The sequence below is a fragment of the Macrotis lagotis genome, chromosome X (genome assembly GCF_037893015.1).
Source record: "Macrotis lagotis isolate mMagLag1 chromosome X, bilby.v1.9.chrom.fasta, whole genome shotgun sequence".
NCBI lineage: Eukaryota > Metazoa > Chordata > Mammalia > Peramelemorphia > Peramelidae > Macrotis > Macrotis lagotis.
The window spans coordinates 471,267,945-471,294,838 of record NC_133666.1 but is presented as its reverse complement, the minus strand read 5'-3'; the positions used below and the strand labels follow the sequence as shown (position 1 = coordinate 471,294,838).

The following is a 26,894-nucleotide window of genomic DNA, read 5'->3' as shown; positions in this document are numbered from 1 at the left end:
AAAATAACTGGAGTATAAAAATATTTGGGAGTCTGTCAAGATAAACTGAGGAACTATAATAAACACAATTACCAAACACTTTTTACACAAATAAAGTCAGTTTCAGACAATTGGAAAACTATCCATATCAAGCAAATATAATAAAAATGACAATTCTACCTAAATTAATTTACTTAGTACCATACCAGTCAAACTACCAAAAATATTTCATTGAACTAGAAAAAAATAACAAAATTCATCTGGAAGAACAAATGCCACAATATGATGCTGATACCTAAACCAGAAGAGAATTAATCAAAAAGGATAGGAAAGGGACGGCTAGGTGGTGTAGTGGATAAAGCACCGGCCCTGGAGTCAGGAGTACCTGGGTTCAAATCTAGTCTCAGACACTTAATAAATACCTAGCTGTGTGGCTTTGGACAAGCCGTTTGCCTTGCAAAAACCAAAAAAACAAAAAAAAAGGATAGGAAAGAGATGTTGAGGCGTTGAGAGTCATTATGGTGTAGTGGGAAAAACATTGGACTTAAAGAAAGAAAACTTTGATCCCAGACTTGAATTATCTTGTTACTAGGGCTATTTATTTCATCTCTCTAAGATAATATATGTAAAAACCTTTGGTAAATTTAAACATTTTAATTGTCTTTGTTATGAAAGAGGTTATTTTATACAGAAAGACTTTGAGATTTAATATGGAAAACTTGCTTGTGATGAAGAGAATGATAAGAAGGGAGAAGAATTCCAAAAATCTTGGGGAAAAAAATCTTAGAAAGTATGAAGATATCTAGCACATTCAAGAGAGTATTAAACGTATTAAAGGAGAAATTGGAACAGATGGAGATTGTGGTCAAGATAGATGTCAGACTTGCCTAGCACATGCTACCACCTACTTCTCTCCCAGAATACCTTGTTCTGCTGGCTTGCTGACCCTGTGAGTTGCAGTAGGTTGGCTGCTTTGGTAGGAATGGGGTCTCTGTTAGGAACAAGCTGGAAACAGGACCTATAATGGTCTGTTCAAAGTTTCTTCTCTGTATATTGGTGACATTTAATTGTCAATTGTTGCATTTGGTGATGAAGATATGCCTCTCCTCTACAGTAATTTCTCCCCTTGGTGATGGCTGCTAGGACTGGAGGCTGATGGTTTGTAAATGTGGAATATGCTACTCCCAAGGCTCTTGAGTTCTGGGTACTGTGCTGCCTCTCCATCAGGATCTGAAGGGAGATTGTGGATCAGGTGATGGTGGTGGTTTTACTTGCCTGGCATATGCTGCCTACTGTCCTGATTTGAGTGATAATAAAGATGGATATTAATATAGAAATAAAAACAGTGATCAAGGGAAAGTAATAAAAAAATCAGTTGTATTTTTGCCATATTTATCTTGAGACAGTGGTCAAACTAATTGTGCAGAGAAAAAATTGGTTTATTCCTCATTTTTTTAAAATTAGAGCTCTTCAGTAATTTCATTTTTCAAATAAGATAGTATTTGTAAAGTGCTTAGCACAATGTCTGGCTAAGAAAGCACTATATAAATACTTATCCTCCTTCCATTAAAAAAAACAAATACTATATATAACCAAATAATTTATAACAGATCAGAAATAAGATTTTGACCTCTCAATTTTACCTGAATTTGTTCTTCATGATAGTTATTCACAAAGCCTAAAGTCAGATTTTTAATGTCAGGATTCTTTTGTGGAAACTGTAAATCAGATGAGAATAAATGCCCTACAGAAAATTCCATTTTTGTTCAAAGTTTATGTGAAACATTGCTTTGTATGTGTTTATTTTGCTCTTATATAAATTATTTTAGTCAGTTGATATATTTTGTGATTTTTTTCCCCAAAATGTTTATCATATTTATTTTGAAATTTCAAAATTTTATTTTTTCTTCTTGTTACTGTACTTCAAGTTTTATTGGTTATTAAAACTGATCCTTCATACCTTCCATAATTAAAAACTTCAGTTCTATGTCAGCTAACCCCATGAATTAGCATCTGAAATATATACTAAGGATATTCTTTAATTTTTCTGCTCTACTTTTGTCTTTCCTATGCTTTTCTAATGGCTGAATTACTTTATGCTGTTTTTCTTTTTTCAGCAATGCGGCCACTTAGCATGTCTCACAGTTTTGACTTGTCAGGTAAAAAAAAAAAAAAACACTTCTCACCTGACATGGGTTTTGTGATTTTTGTGAAACACATTTCACTCATCTGCTTGTTTCACTCATCTATCAAAAAGAAAATCGAAGGGTTTCTTCTAAGCCACAGTCAATGATTTCAAAGATTGTTCCTATTTGAGATGGGGGGAGGTGAGGAATCTGTTTCTTACTTGAGGCATTGTGTGTATATATAAGAAAAATCTATTTTGGTTACATGGAAAACAAATAAACTGCCAAGATTTATTCATATATTTGTCATAAAATCAAAATCCTTGACATCATTGCTTCAAGGAAAATATATCTAGAGAATGTCTGTATTGAATAAACAATAAATTTTCTAAAGAACAAACCTAAAAATCTAAACAGCTATTATATTACTTTAGGATTTGATCAAACTAGCTTGAAGTGATTGTAATATAAAAACATTTTAAGAAAGATTTTTTTATGTCTTTACCTTAATAGGTTAAATTCTGACCAAATGTTATTACTAGAATTCTTTTATTCTTCTTCTATTAAAACAGTAAAATCATAAGAACACTTTAGTGATTTTTAGCATCATGTACCCAAATGTGAAAAACCTATCTATATTACTTAAATTAGATAGAATTCAGTGAAACTATTAGCTGTTGAACTTTGACTTGCAAAGTTATTGTTCTTTTTATAATTTTTTTAACTTTTTGTTTTTTTGGTTTTTTGGAAGGCAGTGGAGTTAAATGACTTGCCCAAGGTCACACAGCTAGGTAATTATTAAGTGCTGAGGTTGGATTTGAACTCAGGTCCTCCTGACTCCAGGACCAGTGCTCCATCCACTGTGCCACCTATCCCCTCCTTTTATAATTTTTAAAAATTATATATAAAATTAATTTTAAACTTGTATTAACATAAACTCTGAAATTACAACACTTCAATTAACCAAGTTAAATCAAATGTTGTTTTCCATATAATTTTCAAAATACTATCTTAAAATTGTTAAGATATTTTTCAAATTAGACTATTTTCTTATCTGCTTAAAAGAGAACAGTTACTATGAAACATAAAGTATGAGATGAGCTATTGGCTCTGACAGTTTTTTCCATAAATTCCTTTTCCTCCTTAGTATAAATTGTCTCTTATTATTCAAAGAATTATTGGTATGTCTTACATACAAAGTCACATACTAATAAAAAGTAGCAGAATATTAATGCTATATCATATTTTTGAGGTGACTAAAATAGACTGCTACACTTAATATATTCTAGAGTGATAGCACTATAAAACTACTTACAGTTTGTATTCTTGAAGCATTTTCAGCTATGGTTTTTATACCAGTTTATTTTAAAAGTCAATTAGAGAAGTCAAACACATTCTTCATTTGATAAAATATTTTTAAAAATATAAATTAAAATATCTATCACATAACACTTAAACTTGAACATTTGACTGACTACTGAAGAGCTCTTCTTGTTTTCTTTGTTCATTTGATAAATATTACTTTAACAGCCATTATATTGATACAATATCATCCTAGAAAATTTGTTTTAAAAAGGAGACTCCAAGGCATTTGTTGAGTGTGTCTGTATTGCTTCTAATGTCCACTGGCTATTCTCTAAAGTAATTGATGGAAATCCAATCTAATGAAGGGGAAAATCTGTTGAACATCAGGTAACTTTAATAATTGTTACTTGATGTCATCAGTCACATGTATATAGTAAACTATTGACTGTATAAATTTAAATTGGATACAATCCCCATAAATATTAGATGTGGTTGGCTGATCTGAGCATCATACATGTGCTGAACATCAAATGTGTTGAACATCAAATATGTGTTTATATTTACATATATAAACATATTTATCTACGTTCATTTCTATGTTTGATGTAGATAAATTGGAGAAAGATGATTCAACTGAAACAAAAGCCTGTATTTTCAATACAGAAGAGTAGCCAGGATTTTTTTTTATTATTGCCCTACATTTATTCTGTGAGTTTATGACTTCTAATGACTATATGGTTCAAATTTCTCTAGCTGTTTTAAAATGTATTTTCCATTTTTTCTTTGTACAAATCAGTGTTCTAAGAATATAAACTGAAAAGCTTGACCTATTCTATTAACTTAAATGCAGAAAGTGAAAATCCCTTTACTTTCTTCCAATTATTTTAAGGTTCATGTTGAATTTGAAGCTGTAAACTCATATTAGGTTTGTTAATTCCTAGTGATAAACATGATATTTTGGAGTTGGAAGGGACCTCAGCATTCATCCAGTTCCAACCTATAGCCCCCAAGAAAAAAAAAATCTCTGCTACATTTCTCACAAATTGTCAACCAGCATCTACTTGAAGACTTCTGACAGGGAACATATTGCCTTCTAAGGCAGCCCATTCCACTTTCTGGTAACTAATTAATAGAAAATGTTTCAGCTAAACATTGCTATTGGTTCTGCTTTCTGAGTCAGAACAAGTCTATTGCTTTGTTCTTAAGACAATTCTACTTGAGCACAATTTAGATGTCTTCCCCTAATCCCAAAGCCTTGTCTTTTGTCTTGCCTTTCCTTTTGTTATCCTAATTGCCATTAATCTGGGGCAATGATGTCAAACTCAAATAGAATTGGGAGCTACTAATCCATACATAAGAATTCCTGTGGACCACATCTTGATTTAGTTTTAAAATGTGATATTATCTTTGTTTTATATTTACATTTATTTTCTTAGATATTTCCCAATTATATTTTTTTAGTTTTATTTATTTAAGGTAATGGGATTAAGTGATTTACCCACAGTCACACAGCTAGGTAATTCTTATGTGTCTGGGGTTGCATTTGAACTCAGGTCCTCCTGACTCCAGAGCCAGTGCTCTATCCACTGTACCACCTAGATGCCCCTTCCAATTACATTTTAACCTAGTTCCTTCCTCACTCAGGAGTGAGGTTACATGCAGGATTACATGTTTGACACCTGTCCTCTGGAAAATCTACGTTATGAATATCTTTTCTAAACTGACCTGAATACAATATTCTACTTGTGGTACCCCCAGGACAACCCTTCAGTATTCAGTACTGCTGGGTTTATGTTTATACAAATAATATCATTGTATCAAATTGGTAATTAAGTGGATGAAATAATCTAGAAATTTTATAAAAAGCCTAAGAGCTTATTTCTGTTATGTTAATCACATATGTTATATCTACATCCTTTCCCCCCAAAAAAATATCGGTTTTGTGATTTCATGAATATAGGGAGCACCTGATAAATATTCTCTCTAGCAATATAGATCTATACCATCTCTCAAATTTGTCAGCTTAGAGAGTTATCAGGACCCAGAGAGGTTGTGAATATATGTCATCAGTGGGACTTGAGCCCAGGTCTTCCTGACTCCAATGCCTTCTCTATATCCATTACATGTCAGTACCTCTTACAGGAAATCTATCAACTTTATAAATAACATGTGATTAAAGGACCGTGATATAGGTGTCTATGTACATATATGCATATACATAAATATATATATATATATTTATGTAACCATTCACATTCTTCATTTCTATTTCTTTCAGAAATAAACAGCTGAGTAATTGGTTATTCTTTCTTACTAAATCTAATATTTTGGTACTATGTAAAATTTCTATTCCAGGGATTTCAATTAATGGATTATAGGTCTACTGGCAAGTTTCTAAGCCTCTATTAATGTGGTTTACAGTATTGTAGAGAGGTAAAATAAACGGTTTTCAAATTTTTTATTTAGAAGTGAAGTATTTTTGTTTAGTTCTGATATTTGCCATCATTTAATAAATTTAGGAGTATTAATTTCAGGAATTTAAAACATTGATGATATATCATCATTATCAATAAACCTTTTTATGATGTGCTAGTCACTAATCTAAGCATAGGGTTATAAAAAGAAAAGCAAAAATGTGATCCCTGCCTATAAATCTAGTAATTGCCACCAGATAAAATAGTTGTGCCTTGATTATCTGCCCCCAAATTTCAGTACATAGAAACATGAGCTGAAGCATGTAATAAAACTACCACATCTAATGAAAGAGTTGTGATGAAAGAGCTTTCTAAACCTTAAAGTTCTGCCTAAATATGAGTATAATATTAGAGCTTCCTTTCCTGAACATACACTGTTATTTAAACTTTATTTTAATCATTTAAAAAAATTTATCTTTTTCTTAGGTTTATAGATTTTCAATTGCTATTCAAAGTTGAGATCTAATCTGTTAACCCAGATAATATATAATTAAATTTGTGGCTGAGTAATATTTTTCCATAGTTAATTTATCATTTAATTTACTGAAGACAAAAATTAGTTGAACTCTTATTTACAATATTTCAACATTAAAATAAATTAGTGTTTTATTTATTCAGTGTGATCCTTACATGAGAAACTATTACTGTATTCCTTTAACCAAATTTCAATTAATCTGTCCTTGATGACTGTAGCCCATCTTCTTTTCACTTACATATATATTGTGTTTCTATCTACATATGTGTATCATCACACAATTTTCATGCCTATATAAACATGCATGCATGTATAATGTCCTATCCATACAACAAACAGCTATGCAAAAGACAGTGTGATGAAGTGGATGGAGAAGGAGGTATTGAAGACAAGAAGACCTTGATTCATCTTTAGCACATACTGCTAGGTGACCGAGGGGCAGTCACCTAAAGTTCTCCATGCCCCAGACATTTCTCTGAGGACTTTAACTGTCCATCTGTCAATAAAGCTGGGTTTGAAATTCACTTCATATTCTTTTAGCCAGTAAGATGCAGACTCTATTGGTAGAAAAGGTTCCTCCTGGTTGCTCCTTATATTCAATGACATCTCAGACCTCATCAAATAAAATCATGAATTTAGAGCTGGAAAAGATATGAGCGATAATCTAATCTAACCCTCTCTTTTTGTTGTTAAGGAAACAGCTACCCAGTTTGTAGTTATTTTTCAAAGTCACAAAGGTCTTAAATAGCAGAACCAAGATTTTAAACTGACTCTTTCCAGCCGCAGCATACCATTCATTTTGCTCTGCTGTAAAATTGGAGTAATAATAGCAGCAACCCCCCCCCCCCCCCCAGGTCTGTTGAAAGGACCAAATGAGTTAGTATTTGTTAAAAAGAACTTGGTAGTACATGGTGACTTCTTAAAATGTTTTAAACCAAACCTCTTCCTCATTTGTAACATGTACTTTTTTTTAACTCCTCTATTTTTCTTTACCTGTCTTCCATAACCTCTTTATATGGAATACATTTAATATTTCTGGATCCCAATGTCTCCTTCTGTAAAACGAGGTTAAATATCTAAGGTCTCTTCCACCTCTATGTTCTAACTTAAATATATGAAATAAGTGACCCAGCCACAGTCTTTTAAATTGAATTTACCACTTTTTCTTAAATATGTTTTATAAAACATATTTAAATTAAGTTAAAATCTAAACTATTTTATGGAAAATTGTTTCTTTGTATGTACTTCCGTGTATTTGTCTTGAATTATTCTGACTTTTCTTAGATCACAGCATGAGCTTTTCTGTTTCTTTTACTAGATGTAACCACTCCTGAATCTCCAAAGAAAGGGCTAGAAGCCTCTGTGTTAAATGGTAGTTTAACACCACAAACAAAAACCCATGATATAAGTGGCCCACAAACAACCGTGCAACGGAAGAAACTCCTTAAAGCCCCAACATTGGCTGAACTGGACAGCTCAGAATCAGAGGTAAAGTAACCCAGCTTTTTCCAGCTTCAACATGAAAACTTATGTTTTCAAATTAGGATAATCAGGTACCACTAAAATACTTCAACTGGTACTTAACTTTTCTTAGTTTTTTTTTTTAATCTCTGAGGTAAGAATTAAAATTTAATTTAAATTAAATTTTAATTTAATTTAAAAATTTAGAACTGGAATAGTGATCCAATTAGTATCACTCACCAGTGATCAGTTCAGAATGATGATGATATCTGGAATTTAAATCAACTTGGTCATATCAGGTGCAGAGAACTGTGCTAGGCATCAATATAAGGATTAAAATGAAATGACTCCTGAACTCAGTGAACTTACTTTGCTAGTGGTAATTAGTATAGCCATGATTCAAATTGAGATCTCTTCAATTTTATACGTTCTTTTACCCAGTAGATTACTTAGTACAGACTCTGGCACATACTCACATGTTGAGTCCCTGTACGGACTCATAAGTTGAGTCCCTTTTCTGGACCCCCTCAATCTTCCCCAGGTGAACATTGGAGGTGTGGAAGACAAGTTCTCCCTTTACTCCAAGGTCTCCATTTATTGAACAAAATATAATGCTTAAATATCCTCTTCCAGTCTCTAATCTACTCCCACTTCTGTGGCACTTAGTAAGATAAGACTGTGGTGCTCAAGGACACCAGGTAAAGATAATTTACAGTGCTCCCATACACAACAGTCCCTAACACTCACATAATGCATACTTTTTGATGAATCGATTAAATCTATATCAAGTCTACCATCTCTCAAACTTTATATGTTAAGATTTCTGAAGATCTAATAGTATCATCTTTTTTAATTTTGTTCTTTCAATTATAACAATGTTAACGGCAAACTGAAACATACAACTCCAGAGTTTGTTGTAATTTTTGAACAAAACTTTTTTGATCATATTCCACTGATCTTTAACCTCTAGTGTCTATCTTTGATCCATGAGTTTATCAGAATTCTTAAGTCTTTGCAGAGGTATAAAGCTTATTACACTTGAGCTCTCCTTTCTGATCAGGATCTATAGTTCTTGGTTATTCCTCTCCTTCCTAATCCTTTAGCATCTTATAAAATCTTCACATGAGAACCATCTGGCCTTTTGACTTACTTTCCAGGCTTCTTTTTAAAGAGGAAATCTACCCCCCCCCATATTATAATTCTCTTCAATATTATAGATTTCTGAGCTGAAAGTGAACCTTACAGATCACCTAGTTCAAAATTATTTTAAAGATAAGAACATTGAGACCCAAGTTTTGTTATTTTTCTAGAGCATAAAGTTCCCAAGGTAGCAGACAGGATTTGAACCCACATCTTGAGGATCCAAATACGATGCTCCCTCTACCTCTGATTACAAGAATAAATACTTTCTTATTCATGGTTGTAAACATGCCTTAGACTTTTTTGCTATTTGCAATGCTGTTAACAATGACCAAGATGATTTTATTCATCTTCTCCCTATTTATTGATCCTACAGGCTAAACAGATATAAATAGCTCCCATCTTAAGTTTGCTCTCACCATTTACTAACTCAAGCTATTTCAGTATACCATTCAAGTATTTGTACCTGCCAGCCTTTTCTGTTCACCTCATCCTACTTTTACAAACTTTGATGTTCTAGTATCCTGCCTTCTACTATTAACCTGTAAATTCTTCAGTTGAAACTAAATTAAAAGGCATGACTTTGATGTCTGCAGGTTGACTATACCAAAACCTCATTACCTGCTTTGTACTACATTATTAACTATGTCCTGGGAAGTTTATGGTATTAGAATGTGTGGGTTGAGATGCTTAAATTTTAAATACAGTTCTGAATTTTTTTCATTTAATTTTAGGTGTTTTTCCAGTATAGCCATGTAATAAAATAGTATAGTTATTCTTTTATATGAAGTCATTAATTTTCAAGTCAGAAAGTAAAATCTCTGAAAATAATTATAAATAATAACAGAAATAACTATCTTGGGAAAATAATAACTTTTTACATCCTTTGAGAAGAGTCATTAATACAGGACTTTTTCTGACTTTTCAATTTTCTGCAACTTAAGATAGAGAAATAATTTGATGTTTTATTTCACATGACACATATCATTGTATACCATACTGATTTAAAAAAACACAATAAAAACTGTTATCTTTTGAATTTCTGAATAAGATCTTTCCAAAGTAAATATCAAAGGCATTACATTTGCAGAAATTGATAAATTTATCCAGATTCTGTGTTTCCTTAACATGAGCTAAATAATGGAAACTGCAATATATCCATGGTTTCTCATTCTATGAGACTGTTGTCCATGTCTTATAAATCTTTCATAGGAATTCCATCCTTTGTTTTAGTGTCATCCTTGAGAACATTTTACATTGTTTGAATATCAGAGGGACATAGCATATCTGTCATTTAGCAGAGTCTTAGCCAAACCTCACTGGCTATCAGCAGGAGAAGGCTCATCCCTTCATATACTAAATACAGCAATATCAGCCTTTTTGCTGTTTTCTGCTTTTACAAAACATGCTGTCCCTTAGTGCCTAAAGTGTGTTCTTCTCACCTCTGCCTTGTAGAATCTGAAGATTTCTTCAAAGTTCAACTTATTTTACCTCTCACCAGAGAGATTTTCCCTCAAAATTACTTTTTTTTAATTTCATTTTGTGCATAAATGTTGTTTTCCTCCAATAGAATGGAAACTCCTTTAGGTTGGTTACTATTTGTTTTTTGTCTTTTGTATCCCCAATGACTATTTGATGTTTGCAATAAGCAAATGTTTGTAAAAGCATTTTTAAATAACAGCAAACAATATGTGGATTAGGGATTTTGTAGTCCCTACACCTTTCAGTCAGTCAGTTGTGTGAATATAAAGATATAGTCTTTTGTAGAGTAGTATTTGTACCTTTTTCAAAGCTTCAATGAGGATGTTGCCTTTGCCTGTATAGAATATTCCCATAAAAAAAATTTTAGAGTTTAGAAAATTGGAGATATAGGCCAATAATTATTTTAACTTTCTTTTTTCATTAATAGGAGATCTAATTTTTTTCAATTCTTTTATAATCTTCTCTCTTGCCACTATTTGAGAATAGGACCCCTCCCCAAAGAAAGTCATATATAAAAATATTTATAACAACACTTTTGTGGCAGCAAAACTAAAATCAAGAGGAGCTATGAGATGAAGAAAGGAGAAAGGGAAGCTCTTGGCAAATGCTTTCATTTTTTTCATTGAAACATGAGGCAAGGTTGACAAAATGGGGAACTGAGGGAGCTATGAGAGATTTGAGTAGGAATGAAAAACTTTGGTAAAGGTGCCATTGTGAGTGGATAGAGAGTTGATTAGAGAAGTACAAAAGAATTGATTTACTACCATGAAGATCTGGTTGAGATTATGTAACCCAAATCTGTAGTGAGCAGGGCTTCATGATTTTCCTCAGCTTCATTCAACATCAAATCAGTGCAAGAAGTCTTAAGACTGAGACTTGGCAGGACAGTATCAGTGATAAGATAAGGGGGCAAGGAATTCAAGAGAAGAGACTATAGAGTTGGACTGCCTCATCAGTGGTTCAGAATGCCAAAAGAAGAGTATAGGCAGTTCAAGGATGATGGCCTGAAGAACTGAAGGATGGAAGGACTGGAGTTTAAGATATGGATAGATTTGATTGATTAAGTGTTACAAACTAGAGTGCAAAGAGAAAGAACAGAGAGTGATCAGATAAAGAAATTTCAGAATTCCATGAGCATGGTAATAGAACATCCTGTTTCCTAATTCTGCTTCATTCATGTATCAGGTTGTAGAAATCTAAGTTTCTTTGATTTCTAGATTTGTTATTTATTAGAGAATAGTAATAATCCATTACATTCACATACTTCCATTTGATTAGTCATACTTCATTAGATAAAACCTACTTTACCTCTAGTTTTTTTACTAGAACAAAAAAGTGCCATTAACAAATTTTTTTTCTTACTCTCTTTGACCTCATTGGGGGAGATAATTACATAGACATACATGCATGCATCCATGTGTATATCTGTGTGAATATGTATATATGAATAAATACGTGCCTAATAGTATTTCTAGGTCAAAAACCATGTACAGTTTAGTTTCTTTTCCAGTTTAATTCCAAAATTTTTTGAAACTATTGAATTAATTTAGTTTTGCCAACAGTGCCACTACCACTCAGAATAGCTTCTATCCAAGTCTTTATGGAGAGAAGCAGAGAATAGCAAATCTTGTCTCTGCAAATGCAAAGTCTGCAAGGATTCAACATGGTGTATGACTCTGAGGGCCAACTATTTTGATCTGGCTACTTCTCTGAATTCCTTATGAATAATCTCATATGACTCTTAATTCTATGACTTGGGATAATCCTGGGAAAGTGTCTCACTTACATGGTTATCCTGAGGCAAAGATGGATTCCAGTGCAGGGTTTCATCAGCATAATTAAATTGATGAAGTCACTAAATGAGAGTAGAGGGAGAGAAAAAAAAAGAGCAACCAGTACTGAACCTTAGGATGTACCCACTATTAGAGGCCATGATATGGATGATAGGTCAGCGTGGAGACGAAAATAGAATGATTAGATAGATAGGAGGATCTGGATTGTGTAGGTTGCTTCTGCTGTTCTCTCTTGAGATTTGTACAAGCTGGACAGGTCAACTGCCTCTAGGGCTGAGATCTCATCTTGGGAATTGTGGTTCCTGTTCCTCCAGCTGTCCTGGGGTCAATGATTTAGTATTTCTGACTCTTTCATACTGACAAATTGCAGGGGGGCGGGGGGAGGGAGTTGAGGTAGGAGAGATTTTCCCTGATACGGTAATATATTCTGAGTTTCCCATTAGTGTCCAAATGGTAATTGAGGAAAAGTTCATCAGATTACTGTGTAGAAATCAGTTTTTCCCAATCTCCTTCCTCGTGTTTAGTTCAACCCCTTAGATAGGGACTTGCATGTTTTCTTCAACATCTCTCTCTAATGATCAGTGTGGATGTAAGACTGTAAACATTTAGAATTATTGATGATATAATTTATACAAAATTAATCTCCTTTAATTTTTTTCATATTACTATCTTTACATTCACTTTGGCAGAATTTGAAAATCCCTTTTAAATTATTTCTTGATTCTGAACCAAGAAGTAAGATTTGCTTCCAGTTCAACTATTTAGAACTTCTTTGCCTTTTTCAAAGGAGCTATGGGAGGGCCATATAATTTTAGACCTAGAAGGGACCTCAGAGATCTTCTAGTCAAATCCTCTTATTTAAGAGATAATGAAACTGAGACTTCTAGAGAGAAAGTGAATTTCCCAAGATTTCAAAGCTAGTTAAGGGCAGGTCTAACACTGGAACACATCTGCTGACATCAGAGAACTGCTTTTACACCCCCTTCACTACCATGCTTCCCTCTTTAAAGATTTTTCAGAATGACAAACATTTATGTACCTGCTTTTTAGATAAGAATGTTAATAAATTTCTCCAAGGTTCTTTTAAAAATAGAGTTTCACAGGGGTGGCTAGGTGGTGCAGTGGATAAAGCACCAGCCCTGGAGTCAGGAGTACCTGGGTTCAAATCTGGTCTCAGACACTTAATAATTACCGAGCTGTGTGGCCTTGGGCAAGCCACTTAACCCCGTTTGCCTGGCAAAAACCTAAAAAAAAAAAATAGAGTTTCACTAATGAAAAGACATAAAATAGAGTTTTTCTTCAGAATTCAAAAGAATAAATCATCTATCTCTAACCCTTCTACCTCTACCCTCTTATCTTTTTTGCCAATATTAGCTAGGAAGACAATTCCTAAATATTCATGATAAGAAATGAAAGCAAACTGAAAAAACATTAACTTTAAGTGTGTGTGTGTGTGTGTGTGTGTGTGTGTGTGTGTGTGTGTACACCACTTCATTAAAGGTTAAATTAAGGATAAAACCAACTTTAAGTTAATCGTGCCTTTATCTTTGCCTATTTGAGCCATGTGGACATAAACAAAACCCCTCCACCCACCTGGTGGCAAGCATCCCTTCACTGCAAATTAGCAACCTGAGAGAAAATAAATTTTAAAATGTAGAACTGCCAAGTTGTTATATGGCAAGAGAATATTTAGCAGAAAAAGAGTGTTTCTTAGGCTTAGCAAACTGTGGTATGTGTATGTCACGGAACACTGTTATTCTATTAGAAACCAGGAGGGATGGAAATTCAGGGAAGCCTGGAGGGATTTGCAGGAACTGATGCTGAGTGAGATGAGCAGGACCAGAAAAACACTGTACACCCTAACAGCAACATGCGGGTGATGATCAATCTTGATGCTCATTCCATCAGTGCAACAATCAGGGACAATTTGGGGCTGTCTGCAATGGAGAATACCATCTGTATCCAGAGAAAGAACTGTGGAGTTTGAATAAAGTTCAAGGACTATTCCCTTTAATTTAGAAAAAAAAACATACCTTATTGTCTGATTTTGTTATCTCTTATACTTTTTGTTTCTTCCTTAAGGATATGATTTCTCTCTCATCACACTCAATTTGAATCAATGTACAACATGGAAACAAAGTAAAGACTGACAGATTGCTTTCTGTGGAGGTGGGGGGGTGGGGGAGGGAAGTAAGATTGGGGGAAAATTTGTAAAACTCAAATGAAATCTTTAATAAAAGAAAAAAAGTGTTTCTTAACCATTTATAAATTTTAAAAAAAGTTTGTCCTTAGCTATAAATTTAACAATTTTTAAGATCAGAGTTGAACATTTTTGTGATTATTTTGTTGGTGGAGGGAAGGGAAGGGACAGCATAAATAGTGGAAAGAATACTGAATTTGGAGCCAGAGAAAATAAATTTATGTCCTGTCTCTCTACAGTGTGATATTGGACAAATCATGTATTATCTATTGGCTTCATTTTTTCCTTATTTGTAAGACATGGCCATTGTTTTAGTTGACTGAAGTTGTAGGATCTACCCCATACAAACTAAAATAGCTTTTCCTTAACAAGTATTGAACCATCATTGAGACTTAATTGGTTGAGGGGGACTGGGGCTGGAACCATATATGTAGCTTTCTGTTGACATAAGGATAGAAGCTAATTTGGAAGAATTGCTCCTCCTTAGGTTTGACATACACATGAATAATGTGTGCTGACCAGCCTGCCAGCATGACTAACAAGAAGCAGGAAAGCCCTTCCCAACTGAATCAGTGTTGTATCTTTTTCATAATAAATAAATAAATGGAAGGGAGCTAGGTGGTGTAGTGGATAGTGTTGGCATTGGAGTCAGGAGGATAGGGTTCAAATCCAGCCACAGACACTTGCCATGTACTAGCTATGTGACCTTGGGCAAATCAACTTAAACTTGACTATCTCACATCCAAGACCATTTCCTGTTTTCCTGATTCATATCTGGTCACTGGACCCAGGTGGCTCTGGGAGAGAAAGTGAGACTGGTGACTTAGCTCATCCCCCTCTCAGTCAAATCCAATTCATGTGCTTGTCATGGCATCACCTCCCCTTAATGTCACAGTCTTCTTCAAGAATGAAGGACAAATATCACCTAAATAAACTTCCTTTTGCTAACAGTCAGTTGGACTTTGAGTATCTCCTTGTATTTTGCTCTCAAACCTGTAGCAATTTGTAAGTTGCCTTCCAGCCTATGACTCTGTGGTGAGGCTTCATTCGTTGAAAATAATTTCAAGCATATCCCTACTCAACATGTTCTTAACTACTTTCATACCCAGAAGGGGTGTTTTTCTATGGCTCCTGGCTAGCTCTTCCCCCCCCCCCCCCCCCGGAAGTTCTTGTGACCTGTACTGTATTTGGATAGATTTCACTTGCGTTGCTTGATTTGTTAAACCTAATCCAAAGAATGTGGAAGGTCACTGCTCAAGCCTTCTTTTTTGAATTTCATGGTTTGTACAATTTCTTCCCCAACTCATTCTTGGACTAAATCTTTTGTACTAGAGCTTGTTTGAATCTAAAGATTTCAGATTCCAGTAGGTTTTAGGTAGGGATAGTTTATAGAAAATACTAATTCTTTTTTCTTTTTTTTTTTTTGGCAAGGCAGTGGGGTTAAGTGACTTGCCCAAGGCCACACAGCTAGGTAATTATTAAGTGTCTGAGGTCAGATTTGAATTCAGGTACTCCTGACTCCTGGGCTGGTGCTCTATCTACTTAGCCACCCTGAAAATACTAATTCTTAAAGGCATATTAACTAGAAATTAGTCATTAAAACCTATACCACTGCCATTTATCTCCCTTTTCAAATAAAGATGTATGCAAAAGCTTTTTTTATTAAGGCAAGCTATGATAGCTTATTAGTGAAAGAATTATAACAGTCAACAATTTCCAGTGTTATCGTGACAATTAATGGTGCATTCAATTTTTACAACTGAGTTGGGAATTTGGCTCATGATTTATACTATCCCAAAGTAACTGCCTTTTAGCTTTCTGTACTAGAATCATAAGGCAGCCTGGCTTAGTGAATAGAAAAATGAATTTAGGGTCAAGAAGACCCAGGTTCCAATCAAACGTTTGCCACTTAGTAGTTGTGTGGCCATAAGCAATCACTTAGTTTCTCTAAGCTTCAGGTCATCCTCTAAGACTACAAACCAGTGACAAGATCACAAGTCTTTGACATATTAATGTACTAAAATTTTGAATTCTTTTCTGATTTTAATTTTTGTCATGGTTTCAAATATGATAAAGATTTTTTATTGAAGTTTGTCATGATTTAACATTAGGGGAAATGGCCCAGTTATAATTCTTACTTTTCCTTACTTATTCCAGGAGGAAGCAATGCATAAGTCAGCAAGCAGTAGCAGCATATCTCCCTCCTTTCTGGAAGACCCCATACTAGAGGCTGTGCCAAGCAAAAAGAGTAAGTATTCATATTCAAAAAGAATATTCTACATCATCATCATCTTCATTACTTTAACCTCTGTCATGCTTTAGGTTGTAAAGTACTTTGCACATGTTAGCTCATATGATGCCCTTAACCTGTGTGGCAGGGGCTGTTATTATTCCCATTTTACAGATGAGGTGGTTAAATGAAACAAATGGTGATTAGATGAGTTCCCCAGGGTCAGATAGCTAGAAGGTATTTGCAGACAGAGTTGATCATAGGTCTTCACTCCAAGTACAAGGTCTTAACTATGATAGCCTTGGCTTGCCTTGAATAGTTTGGAACAGCTATATAATAAATTGTATTTAATGCCTCATCCTCTCACCATTTGGAGATGACACTGAAATTTTAACAGTCAGGAATACATGCTTGCTCTTTTTATAAAGCATCTAAGAAAGTTATCAAAAGGAACTGATGTTAGATCTCAGGTTTCTTAACTATTAATCCTATGTCCTCTTGGTCTTACCACTTGGCAGCTAGGTAGTATAGTGGGTAGATCACCAGGTCTGGAATCAGGAAGACTTATATGGAAATTCTCTTTTCCAAACCCATATTATTAGAGGTTTGCCCCCCAGGTAAATCACTTGAACTCTGTTTGCTTTAGTTTTCTCAACTGTAAAATGGGGATGGTAATAGCTCCAACCTCCCAGGGTTGTAGTGAGGATAAAATGAGCTAATAATTGTATAGTGTTTACCACAGTACCTGGAAAATAATAGGTACTTTAGAAATATTAGCTATTATTGTTGTAATTGTTATGTTGTCTGGTTTTACTTAAAGATAGTTACTTATCTTACTTTTCCATCCTGTCACATATTTTCATTTCTGACAAATCTAGCAGATAAATTTTTAAAACTAGTGTTCAGGAAGACTCTAGGTTAGAGTTACTTAAGTAACCTTGTCAGATCTGAAGCCCAACAACTTATTACAAAAACAATTTCCTTAAGTGATTTTAAACACTACATGTGTCTCTATAATTATTTTTTATATAGTACTCATATTTCCTGTTCCATATTTTGAGCATGACAATTCAGTTTGTTTATTTCTTGAATGTTTCAGTGTTAATATTTAAGAAAGATTAGGAAAAGAACTTTGTTATTTCAGGGAATTTGTGACTTCACCTTTAAATACATTAGACTGTAACTAGTCTTCACTTTGTTATGCAAAATAGCAGTTGTTCATGTCCTTCCAAGGGTCCAGTGGTTCCTGTATCTCATGATTTTGCTAGAATACCACTGGATCATGTATATTGTACATCAGTTATCCACTCACTTACTATACAGGATGTCCAGAATGGCTAATCAAAAAATTTCACAAACTTAGAACTCCATTAAAACTTTTTGTATTTTGTGTTCCTGACAGCCTCCTTCTACAAACATATATCTCTTTGTTGGCAACCACTCTTTCTGTTCAGGTCTTTCCTAGAGATAGGTTGTAGCCTATTCGAATATACCCTTCATTTACTCTGAATTTTCTGATCTATAATGGAAAGATACATACCTTTTCCAAAAACTCCTTTCAGTATTGACTTTTTCTTTATCATTCTCTTTAAGAGGAAGTGAAAAGAAATTACAAAGGAAAAGAAAATCTTGAAGGGATTTATAAATACATGTAACATTTCATTTTATTTACATTAGGACCCCATTGGGGGCCAGGAATAAAAGATGAAGTTTATTTTGACTAATTTTATTATTATTATATATCAGAAAGGTTACTTGAGTTTCCATTAACATTACCCTGTTTCATACATATGTGTGTGTATAATTTTTCATTTAATTTAAATAGGCTATAACAGTAATAGTCACCATTTATACAACACCTCAAGGTTTGTAAAGCATTTTACATAAATGAACTCAACTTGTCCTCACACAACTCTGTGCGAGGCTAAGAGAGGTTTAAGCAATTTGTCTAGGGTCACATATTTTGTGAGGCAGAATTTGAAGTCATGGCTTCTTGAATGAGTCTGACACATCATTCACTGTTCCATCTAACTGCCTCTCATAAGAAATGGGAGCATTTTTTGGTATTTGACAATTAAATTCTAAAGGGAAAGAGTCAAATTAGATAATAAATGTCTGAAAAACTTTTAAAGCTATGCTCTTTTATGTTTTTTCTTTGTGTTTCTTTCACTGGGATAATTCAGTCAGTGAATCAATATATTTCATTTTCTTTTGGTCTTTACTTTATTTCATCAAGTCAATCCCGTAAGGTTGATTTTGCAGAGAATAGAAAGAAGTATTAACTAAAAATTAAATATTATTTCTAGCTCCTTTTATTTTCAAAAAGTTAATGTACAATTCTATTGACCCAGAAATACTTTTTTAATTGTCCTTTTCTTTTAAATTAAAATTTATTAGGGGTCCAGACTTTAAAGTCATGAGATGATTATTCAAATCCAAGCCCAGATAATTATTCTGCATGAGTCATTTAATCTCTCTGAGTCAGCTTTCTCTGCTTCCCATAAAATAAGTATGAAGATCACTAACTATCTATAAAGATTACTCTGTAGTTTCTGCTTCCCAGCCTGGTTTTGGGTGGGTTGCATAAATAAACTTCATAAACCTTAAATGTCTGTATGAGCTTGAGTTGGTATCAAAGCTCTTGTCAAAGAGAACTGTGTCATCAGAATGTAGGAATAAAAATCTAGAAATTCATATCCTTATTCTGTGCCTCAGTTTCTCCCCTTAGAAGGTAGAGACACTAATTCCTAGTGTCTAATAACAAAATATCTATAATGAAATAATTATATCATTGTTATAATTTATTTTGACATTTAAACTTAGAATTTTTTTCTATAATTAACTTATCATTTGCCTTTCTTGAAAGTTTTCCTTTACTCTTATATTATCTCTGCCAAATTCATCTATATCAGACTTTATTTATATTCTCATATTCTCTAAAAACTTTCAAATAAGGAGCATTACTTATGTACTTCTGTTGCAAATACCCTATATTTGAAGGCTATACTAATTACAGGCAGTATAAAAGGAAAAAAAACAAAAGAATATTTTTAGGAGTCAGGGAAAGGGAATTATTGGTGGTGAGAGCTAACTTATTTTGGTTAAATCTTTAGTGCCTCCAAAATTCTTGCCCATATCATCAACACCCCAGCCAGAGAGACGGCAACCACCCCAAAGACGACATTCCATTGAAAAGGAAACCCCCACCAATGTTAGACAGTTCCTGCCACCATCCAGACAGAGCTCCAGATCACTTGTAAGTAATTCAAAGACTGAACCATAACTTCTTTTCAGGGAGAAGAAACAAATCCAAAGGTTTAAATTTAATCTTTTATATAAAAGAAATAAAAAATATCGTAAGTAAAGGATCAGTATGCTTTAGGAGTCAAGTTAGAAGGTTTCAGTAACATTTTCTTTTCCACTAGGAAACATGGACAATCCTGTTAAAGAAATGTTTTGTATGTCTTGTGTTAATCCATTGATACTGACTTTAAAAACATCAAAGATTCTATAGTAAGATCGTCTTGTATATTATTAAGTTCAGTGTCACAGCACATTTTAACATTGAATTTTTGGGAGGAGAAAAATGTTTGACCCATTATTTCTCATTGTACTTTGTTTCCCAGTTCACTGGATGAAATAAAGAATTGGAGGAAAAAAAACAAAACAAAACTGGTGTTGTGTGAAAGAAGTTACCAGATTTCCCCCAAGAGACTGCCAGGCCCAGTGTATGGTTTCTTATTTCTTGGGTCAGCAGGACATAGAGTTCACTAGCCCCCTGCCAACAAGAATTCAACAGTTCCACTAGCCAGAAAAAGTCTGAAAAGCTTCTTGTTTAGTCTCCTGGCATAAGAAAGGTTTCCAGTATGTCACAAGGCTTAAATCAATAATTCTGGCTCAGGATCTCAAATGTAATTCTTTGTTGTAATGCTTGCAAGTCAGTCTAGAAAAGGCATACTTCAAAAATGAAGGAGATCTGGAGCTTTATTTTTTTCATTAAAATTTGCTATATTTTTCTTCAAGGGGTATAAATGAGACAAGGATAGATTCTTCAAGATGATGATCCCCTTCTTACAGGAAGGGAGGAAAGTACAGACTTAAATCCTGAAATTTTTTCAGTTTTTGTTCCCTGGGAATACAATTGAGGAAAGCAATATAATGAAAATCAGAATTTTTACTCTCTCTTTTCTTTCTTTTGAACTTGTAATTTATGTAAAGCTTGACACAGGCCTTATTTTCTTTAAATATCCTATTTGAATTTCTGACAGAATTTCATTTACATATGATGCAGAAAATATCCATGGATACCATATAGGAAGAATTATTTTAACCTCTGTATGTGATAGGTACATAGTGAATAGTCATTTTCACAGCAAAACTCAGTAGGTTTGCCATTGATTAAAAAGTAAAAGAATTTTGGAGCTTTGTTAGTGCAAGTTTTACTCACCTTTGTATTTAGGACTATCATCTTTACATGTAGATAACTAGGTGGTGCAGTGGTTAGAATGCTGGGCTTTGAGTCCAGAAGACCTGATTTTGAATTCTGTCTTAGTCCCTTACTGATTGATTTTGGGCAAGTTACTTAACCTCTTATATAGTCTCAATTTCCTCATCTGAAAATGAGAATTATATGAATACTTGTAAAATTTTTCTAAGGATCAAATAAGATTTTTGACCTATATAGATAGAGATAGAGATATAAATATTAATATATATTAAATGAAATTTTTATATAGTATATAGTCTTCTATCCACCTATAATTAGTCAATAAATATTTATTAAATACCTGCACTATGCTAAGTAGACTTTGTAAACTTTAAGGCAAAATATAAATGTTAACTATTAGTATTAGTATTAGTATTATATCAAACTTGTGTGCAGAGCACTAAACTAGGTACCAGAGAGAAATACAAAGTTTAGAGAAGATAAAAGCCTTTGACCTTAAGAAATTTCTTGCATTCTAGCATATCTATATAAATTAAAGTTCTTGGGAACTAGGCCAAAACCATATAATGTTAAATTAAATGCTTTTAGATTGATTGCTTACAAATTTAGGATTATACAAATTACTAGTCAAAACTGCCAAGAAAGAATCTTCACAACTTTAGGCATGCATGAGTTATGTTTTTCAAGATAACATATGTGAAGCATTCTTCAGGCCTTATGGCACTAGCTACCTGACTTCCTTGTGAAACTGAATTATTGGAAAATGAACACAGTCTTATTGTGTTGATATTTTCTTTTATAGAATAAAAGATTAAGGTGAAACCTATTTAGAAAAAATAGTGGTGTTAGTAGATAGAGTGGAGTGAGGAAGATCTAAGTTCAAATTATGTCTCAGATACTTACTAGCCTTGTGACCATGGGCAAGTCCCCTTATCTCAACCTCATTTTTTTCATTGGAAATTGGAAATAGCACTTACCTCACAGGGTTGTTTTGAGGAACAAATGAGATAATAAGTGTAAAGCAGTTTGTAAATCTGAAAGTACTATAAACATGTTAAATATCTTTATTATTGTTATTTAATAATTTTTAAAGTATCATATAAACATCTCTTGGACTCTCAAATCTCACAATTTTTCAAAAGAACATGATAACAATGTATGTATTTCATATAAAATTTTTGCTCTCAAAAATTCTCTTAAAATAAGATTAAAGCATATAGAATATTAATGTTATAAGCCTTATGTTTACAATAATATTCTCTACTTTATTAAGTGATAATATTTTTTAAGTAAGGGGGGTAATGGGGGGACACAAAGCCAAGATGACAGAGTGGAGGCAGGATCTCCCACAAGCTGTCCCCCAGACCAATCCAAATACCTTTAAATAATGACTCACAAAACTCTAGAGTGGCAGAACCCACAAAAGACTAAGTGAAACAATTTTCAAGCCCAAGACAACTTGGAAGATCTATGGGAAAGTTCTGTTACACCAGGATTAGAAAGAGCCTGCAGCGTAGCCCAGGCCACAAGGAGCAAGCTAGCTTCGGCCATCCAGGAGCAGACCATGGGACTCCTGGATCTGTGGCAGCAGTGGTAGTTTTCCAGACCTCTCAGACAGGAATTGCCAAGAACAATGGGAATTGCTCAGCAGAAAAATTCTGCCGCACTAGTTCAGACCTCAGCACAGCCGCAGCCCCAGCCCCCAGAGACCAGGGGCAGGCCTGCTTGCAGAGTGCTCAGCCCCTGGATAGTAAGGGCAGGTTGGGGGAGATTATAGAGGTCTCTTTGCTCTCCCTGAGGCAGGACACTGCTACATTGCCCATACTCAGATCTAGGTGTCAGTCTGGGCCCCTATACTGCTATAGTGGAGTAAGGATCCTCCTCACAGTTTCAGGGCAGAAGGAAGTGCTTGTGGTCATCCACAGACCAGAGCATATACTAGGAGAGTAGTCAGAGTCTCTCAGAAGACCATGGAGAAATTGAGGTCCCTGGGGTTATCCCTGAAAACAGTGGCAGGGACAGTGCGTCCTCCACCCTGGAAGCAGAACCACCATCTTAACAATCAAGTCATAGACTGGGGAAATGCGCAAACAGCAGAAGAAAAAAGAAATCCAACCATAGACAATTATTTTGGTCCAATGGAGGTTCAAAATACACAATTCAAGAGATAACAGAGTGAAAGCTTCTGTGTCCAGTCTCCAAGAAAAATATGAATTGGTCTCATGGCCAATTGGTCTCCTTCCAATGGGAGGAATTTAAGGAAGGTAGAGGAACAAATTGGGAAGAGAAAGGAGAGTAATATGGGAATCATGAAAAATTAAGTCAGCAACTTGGTAAAGGAATTACTAAAAAATGCTGAAGAAAATGGTATCTTAAAAACCAGTCTAGGCCAAGTAGAAAAAACTGTCCAAAAGGCCAATGAGGAGAAGAATGCCTTAAACAGCAGAATTGGCCAGATAGAAAAAGAGATACAAAAAACTTTCTGAAGAAAATGATTCCTTAAAATGTAAAATAGAGCTAAGAGAAGCTGATGACTTTGTGAGAAACCAAGAAACAATAAAACAAAACCAAAAGAATGAAAAACCAGAAGAAAATGTGAAATAGCTCATTGGAAAAACAACTGACCTGGAAAACAGATCCAGGAAAGATAATTTAAAAATTATCCAACTACCTAAAAATCCTGTTTATAAAAAAAAGTAGGCTTCATTTTTCAAGAAATAATCCAGGAAAATTGCCCTGGTGTCTTGGAAGCAGAGGGTAAAATAGAAATTGAAAGAATCCACCAATCACCTCCTGAAAGAGATTCCAAAATGAAAATTCCCAAGAATATTATAGCCAAATTCCAGAACTTCCAAGTCAAGAAGAAAATACTACAAGCAGCCAGAAAAAAATATAATTCAAGTATCATTGAACTACGGTCAGGATAACACAAGGTTTAAGCAGCTTCTATATTAAGGGTTCATAGGTATTGAAATATGATTTTCCACAAGGCAAAAGAGTTTGAATTACAACGGAGAATCAACCACCCAGCAAACCTGAACACCCTCTTTCAGGGATAAAGATGGACATTCAGTGAAATAGGGGGCTTTAAACTTACCTGTTGAAACAACCAGAGCTGAACAGAAAGTTAGATCTTCAAGTACAGGACTCAGGTGAAGCATAGAGAGGGTAGTTGGGAAGGGCTAATTATGAGTGATTTAAATAATGTTCAACTGCTTGTATTCCTGCATGGGAAGAAGATACTGATAACTCATATCAACCATCTCACTTAATAGGGCAGTTAGAAGGAACATATATAGACAAGGCACAGGAAGGAGTTGAATTTGAAGGTATAATATATTAAAAAGATGGAGTTAATGGATGAAAAAGAAATGTACTAGGAGATAGGAAGAGAGATAGAATAGGATAAGTTATTTCACAAAGAAGAGGAAAGAAAAAACTTTTGCAAGGGAGTGAAAGGGGGGAAGGTGTGGGGGAGTGAGTGAGCCTTACTCCCATCAGAAGTGGCTCAGAGGGAATAACATACACACTCAATTAGGTATAAAAATCTATCTTACCCTAGAGGAAAGATATGGGAGAAAGGGGACAGAGGGGGAGGGAAGGGGAGGTGCAAGTGATAAAAGAAAGAGAGAAGATCATGGAAGAAAGTAGGCAGTCCTCATTTTAAGGAGGGACAAGATAAAAGGAGAGAAAGAATTGAATAAATGGGGATGGAGAAATAGGATGGAGGGAATTACAGCTGGCAATAGTAATTGTGGGGGGGAAAGATATTGAAGCAATTTCTCTAATGGACTTACGATAAAGAAGGCTATCCATCCCAAAGAAAGAGCTGATAGTGTCAGAATACAGACTGAAGCACTCTTTTTTTATCCTCACTTTATTTTTCTTGAGGTTTCTCTTTCTTCATGGGGGGGGATTAGGTATATATAGTATATATAGTTAAAAAAAAAAGAAAGAAAGAATGTAAGCTCCTTGAGGGCAGGGCCTTTCACTTTTATTACTTTATCCTTAGTATTTAACAGTTGTTAAGGATCTTGGAAGGAGATATATCTGGAAAAAAAAAGTAAGAGGGGATGATGATTAGAATATATCTACATCTGTTTTATGTAACAAAAATCCTGCTACTGAGACATGTAAAATGTTTTTGCTAATCTTTATTTTTATTACACTTTCTTTCCTCCCCTTTTGCAGGATATCTGAAGTTTCTTTATTCAGCTTTGACCACATGATGGTAATTCTCCAGCAGAGTAGAAGAAGGCTGGTCTTTAAATTCCCGCTATGTATTAATAAACCAATCAAGTTGGTTATTAGAATTTCTTAGCCATGTATTCCATCACTCATATAAAGCAGTTGGTTGTCCTATACATTCTTAATTTCCATTTGTTTTTTGCCATCATCAAAATCATTGATTTTAAGAACTAAATTAGCAATTTAGTAAAAAGTCCAAATGTAGGGGTTTTTTCTCTGAGAGAAATAAATTGGTCTCTTACAATTAGAAATTCAGAATTTTCTAGGTTTATACTAATGGATACAAGTACTGACACAAGAACATATTCATGTAAATATAGATATGTGTGTGTATATATATATGTATTTATGTATATACATTTATATATACATACATACTGAGTTTTACATTTTCAGTTTTTTTTTATTTTCATGACTTGGAATCCCTTTTATGCCATCATTCATGTTCTGCATTCATTTGTTTTTTGTTCCATCTCTTCTTTTCCTTCGCAATTTTCTTTTTTCCCTGTCTATTGTTCAGGTTCCTAGGATAACCAGTTTATGGCCAAGGACACCTTTCCGACCACTTTTTTCTACCATACAAACAGCTTCTCTGCTCAGCTCTCATCCTTTTGAAGCAGCCATGTTTGGGGTAGCAGGGGCTATGTATTATCTCTGTGAGAGAGCTTTTACCAGCAGGTGGAAATCCGCAAAGGTTGGCCTCTTTCTGCCGGTTCTGGGAATTGTTTTACATTTCTGCCTCTGAGAGCAAGTACTGCTGAAAGTATTTAACAGCCTAGATTGGCACTGTGCTTCTGATTATTGATTTCAGTCTTTTGTAGGATTCATAGATCACTCAATTACCTCATTTGAGAGGCAAATCAACTTCGAAAGGACAACAAACTAAAAATGCAGCATCAGATTAGTAAAATGCCCTAGATGTTTTTCTCTTCACATAATCTCATTCTACAGAATAAGGAAGTCTTTCATTCTGCCTTTTCAACTAGAAGTATATTGCTATTGCTCTAAATGCTCCCTACCAGGATCGTTACTGGTCAAGAAAATGGTATTAAAATGACCACTCTGATTGGTGTGGCTAAGCTTCTGGGGAAGAATATGGTAGTAATCATGTAAGCCACAACCAGATCATTTGAACAGTTAGGGCTGCCTTCTGCACTTGTGCTTTAGGCTTTTCTCTATTTGAGGGATGTTCATGAATGTACTGTCACAAAAGAGTAGCACTGTGTATTTTCTTGCTGGGAGAGTGATCCTTTTTCTTTATCAGCCTCTCAAATATATGTATTGATAATCAGGATGTCTTGTGGCCTTATGGAAACCCACCTCCTTCTTGTATAGAGAGAAATGGTGGCTTCTTCTGGTCTTTCTAGTTGTTAGAAATATTTTCATTACTAATGTCTTACTATTTTTAAAAGATTTTCATTCAGGGGCAGCTAGGTGGTGCAGTGGATAAAGCACCGGCCCTGGAGTCAGGAGTACATGGGTTCAAATCCGGTCTCAGACACTTAATAATTACCTAGCTGTGTGGCCTTGGGCA

General features: G+C 34.4%; 1 protein-coding gene across 4 annotated transcripts in view; it reads left to right on the top strand.

Moving 5' to 3' along the window:
* Positions 1 to 26,894, top strand: part of SPIRE1 (spire type actin nucleation factor 1) — a 216,887-nt gene that overhangs the window by 181,970 nt on the left and 8,023 nt on the right. For 3 of the 4 annotated variants that reach the window (XM_074200871.1, XM_074200875.1, XM_074200873.1), the window contains 4 exons: positions 7,678 to 7,847; positions 16,593 to 16,683; positions 19,779 to 19,921; positions 25,881 to 26,054. In XM_074200871.1, the coding sequence (XP_074056972.1) occupies positions 7,678 to 7,847; positions 16,593 to 16,683; positions 19,779 to 19,921; positions 25,881 to 26,054 (578 nt within the window). The remainder of the gene's footprint in view (positions 1 to 7,677; positions 7,848 to 16,592; positions 16,684 to 19,778; positions 19,922 to 25,880; positions 26,055 to 26,894) is intronic. The other variant, XM_074200872.1, reaches the window with a different exon arrangement.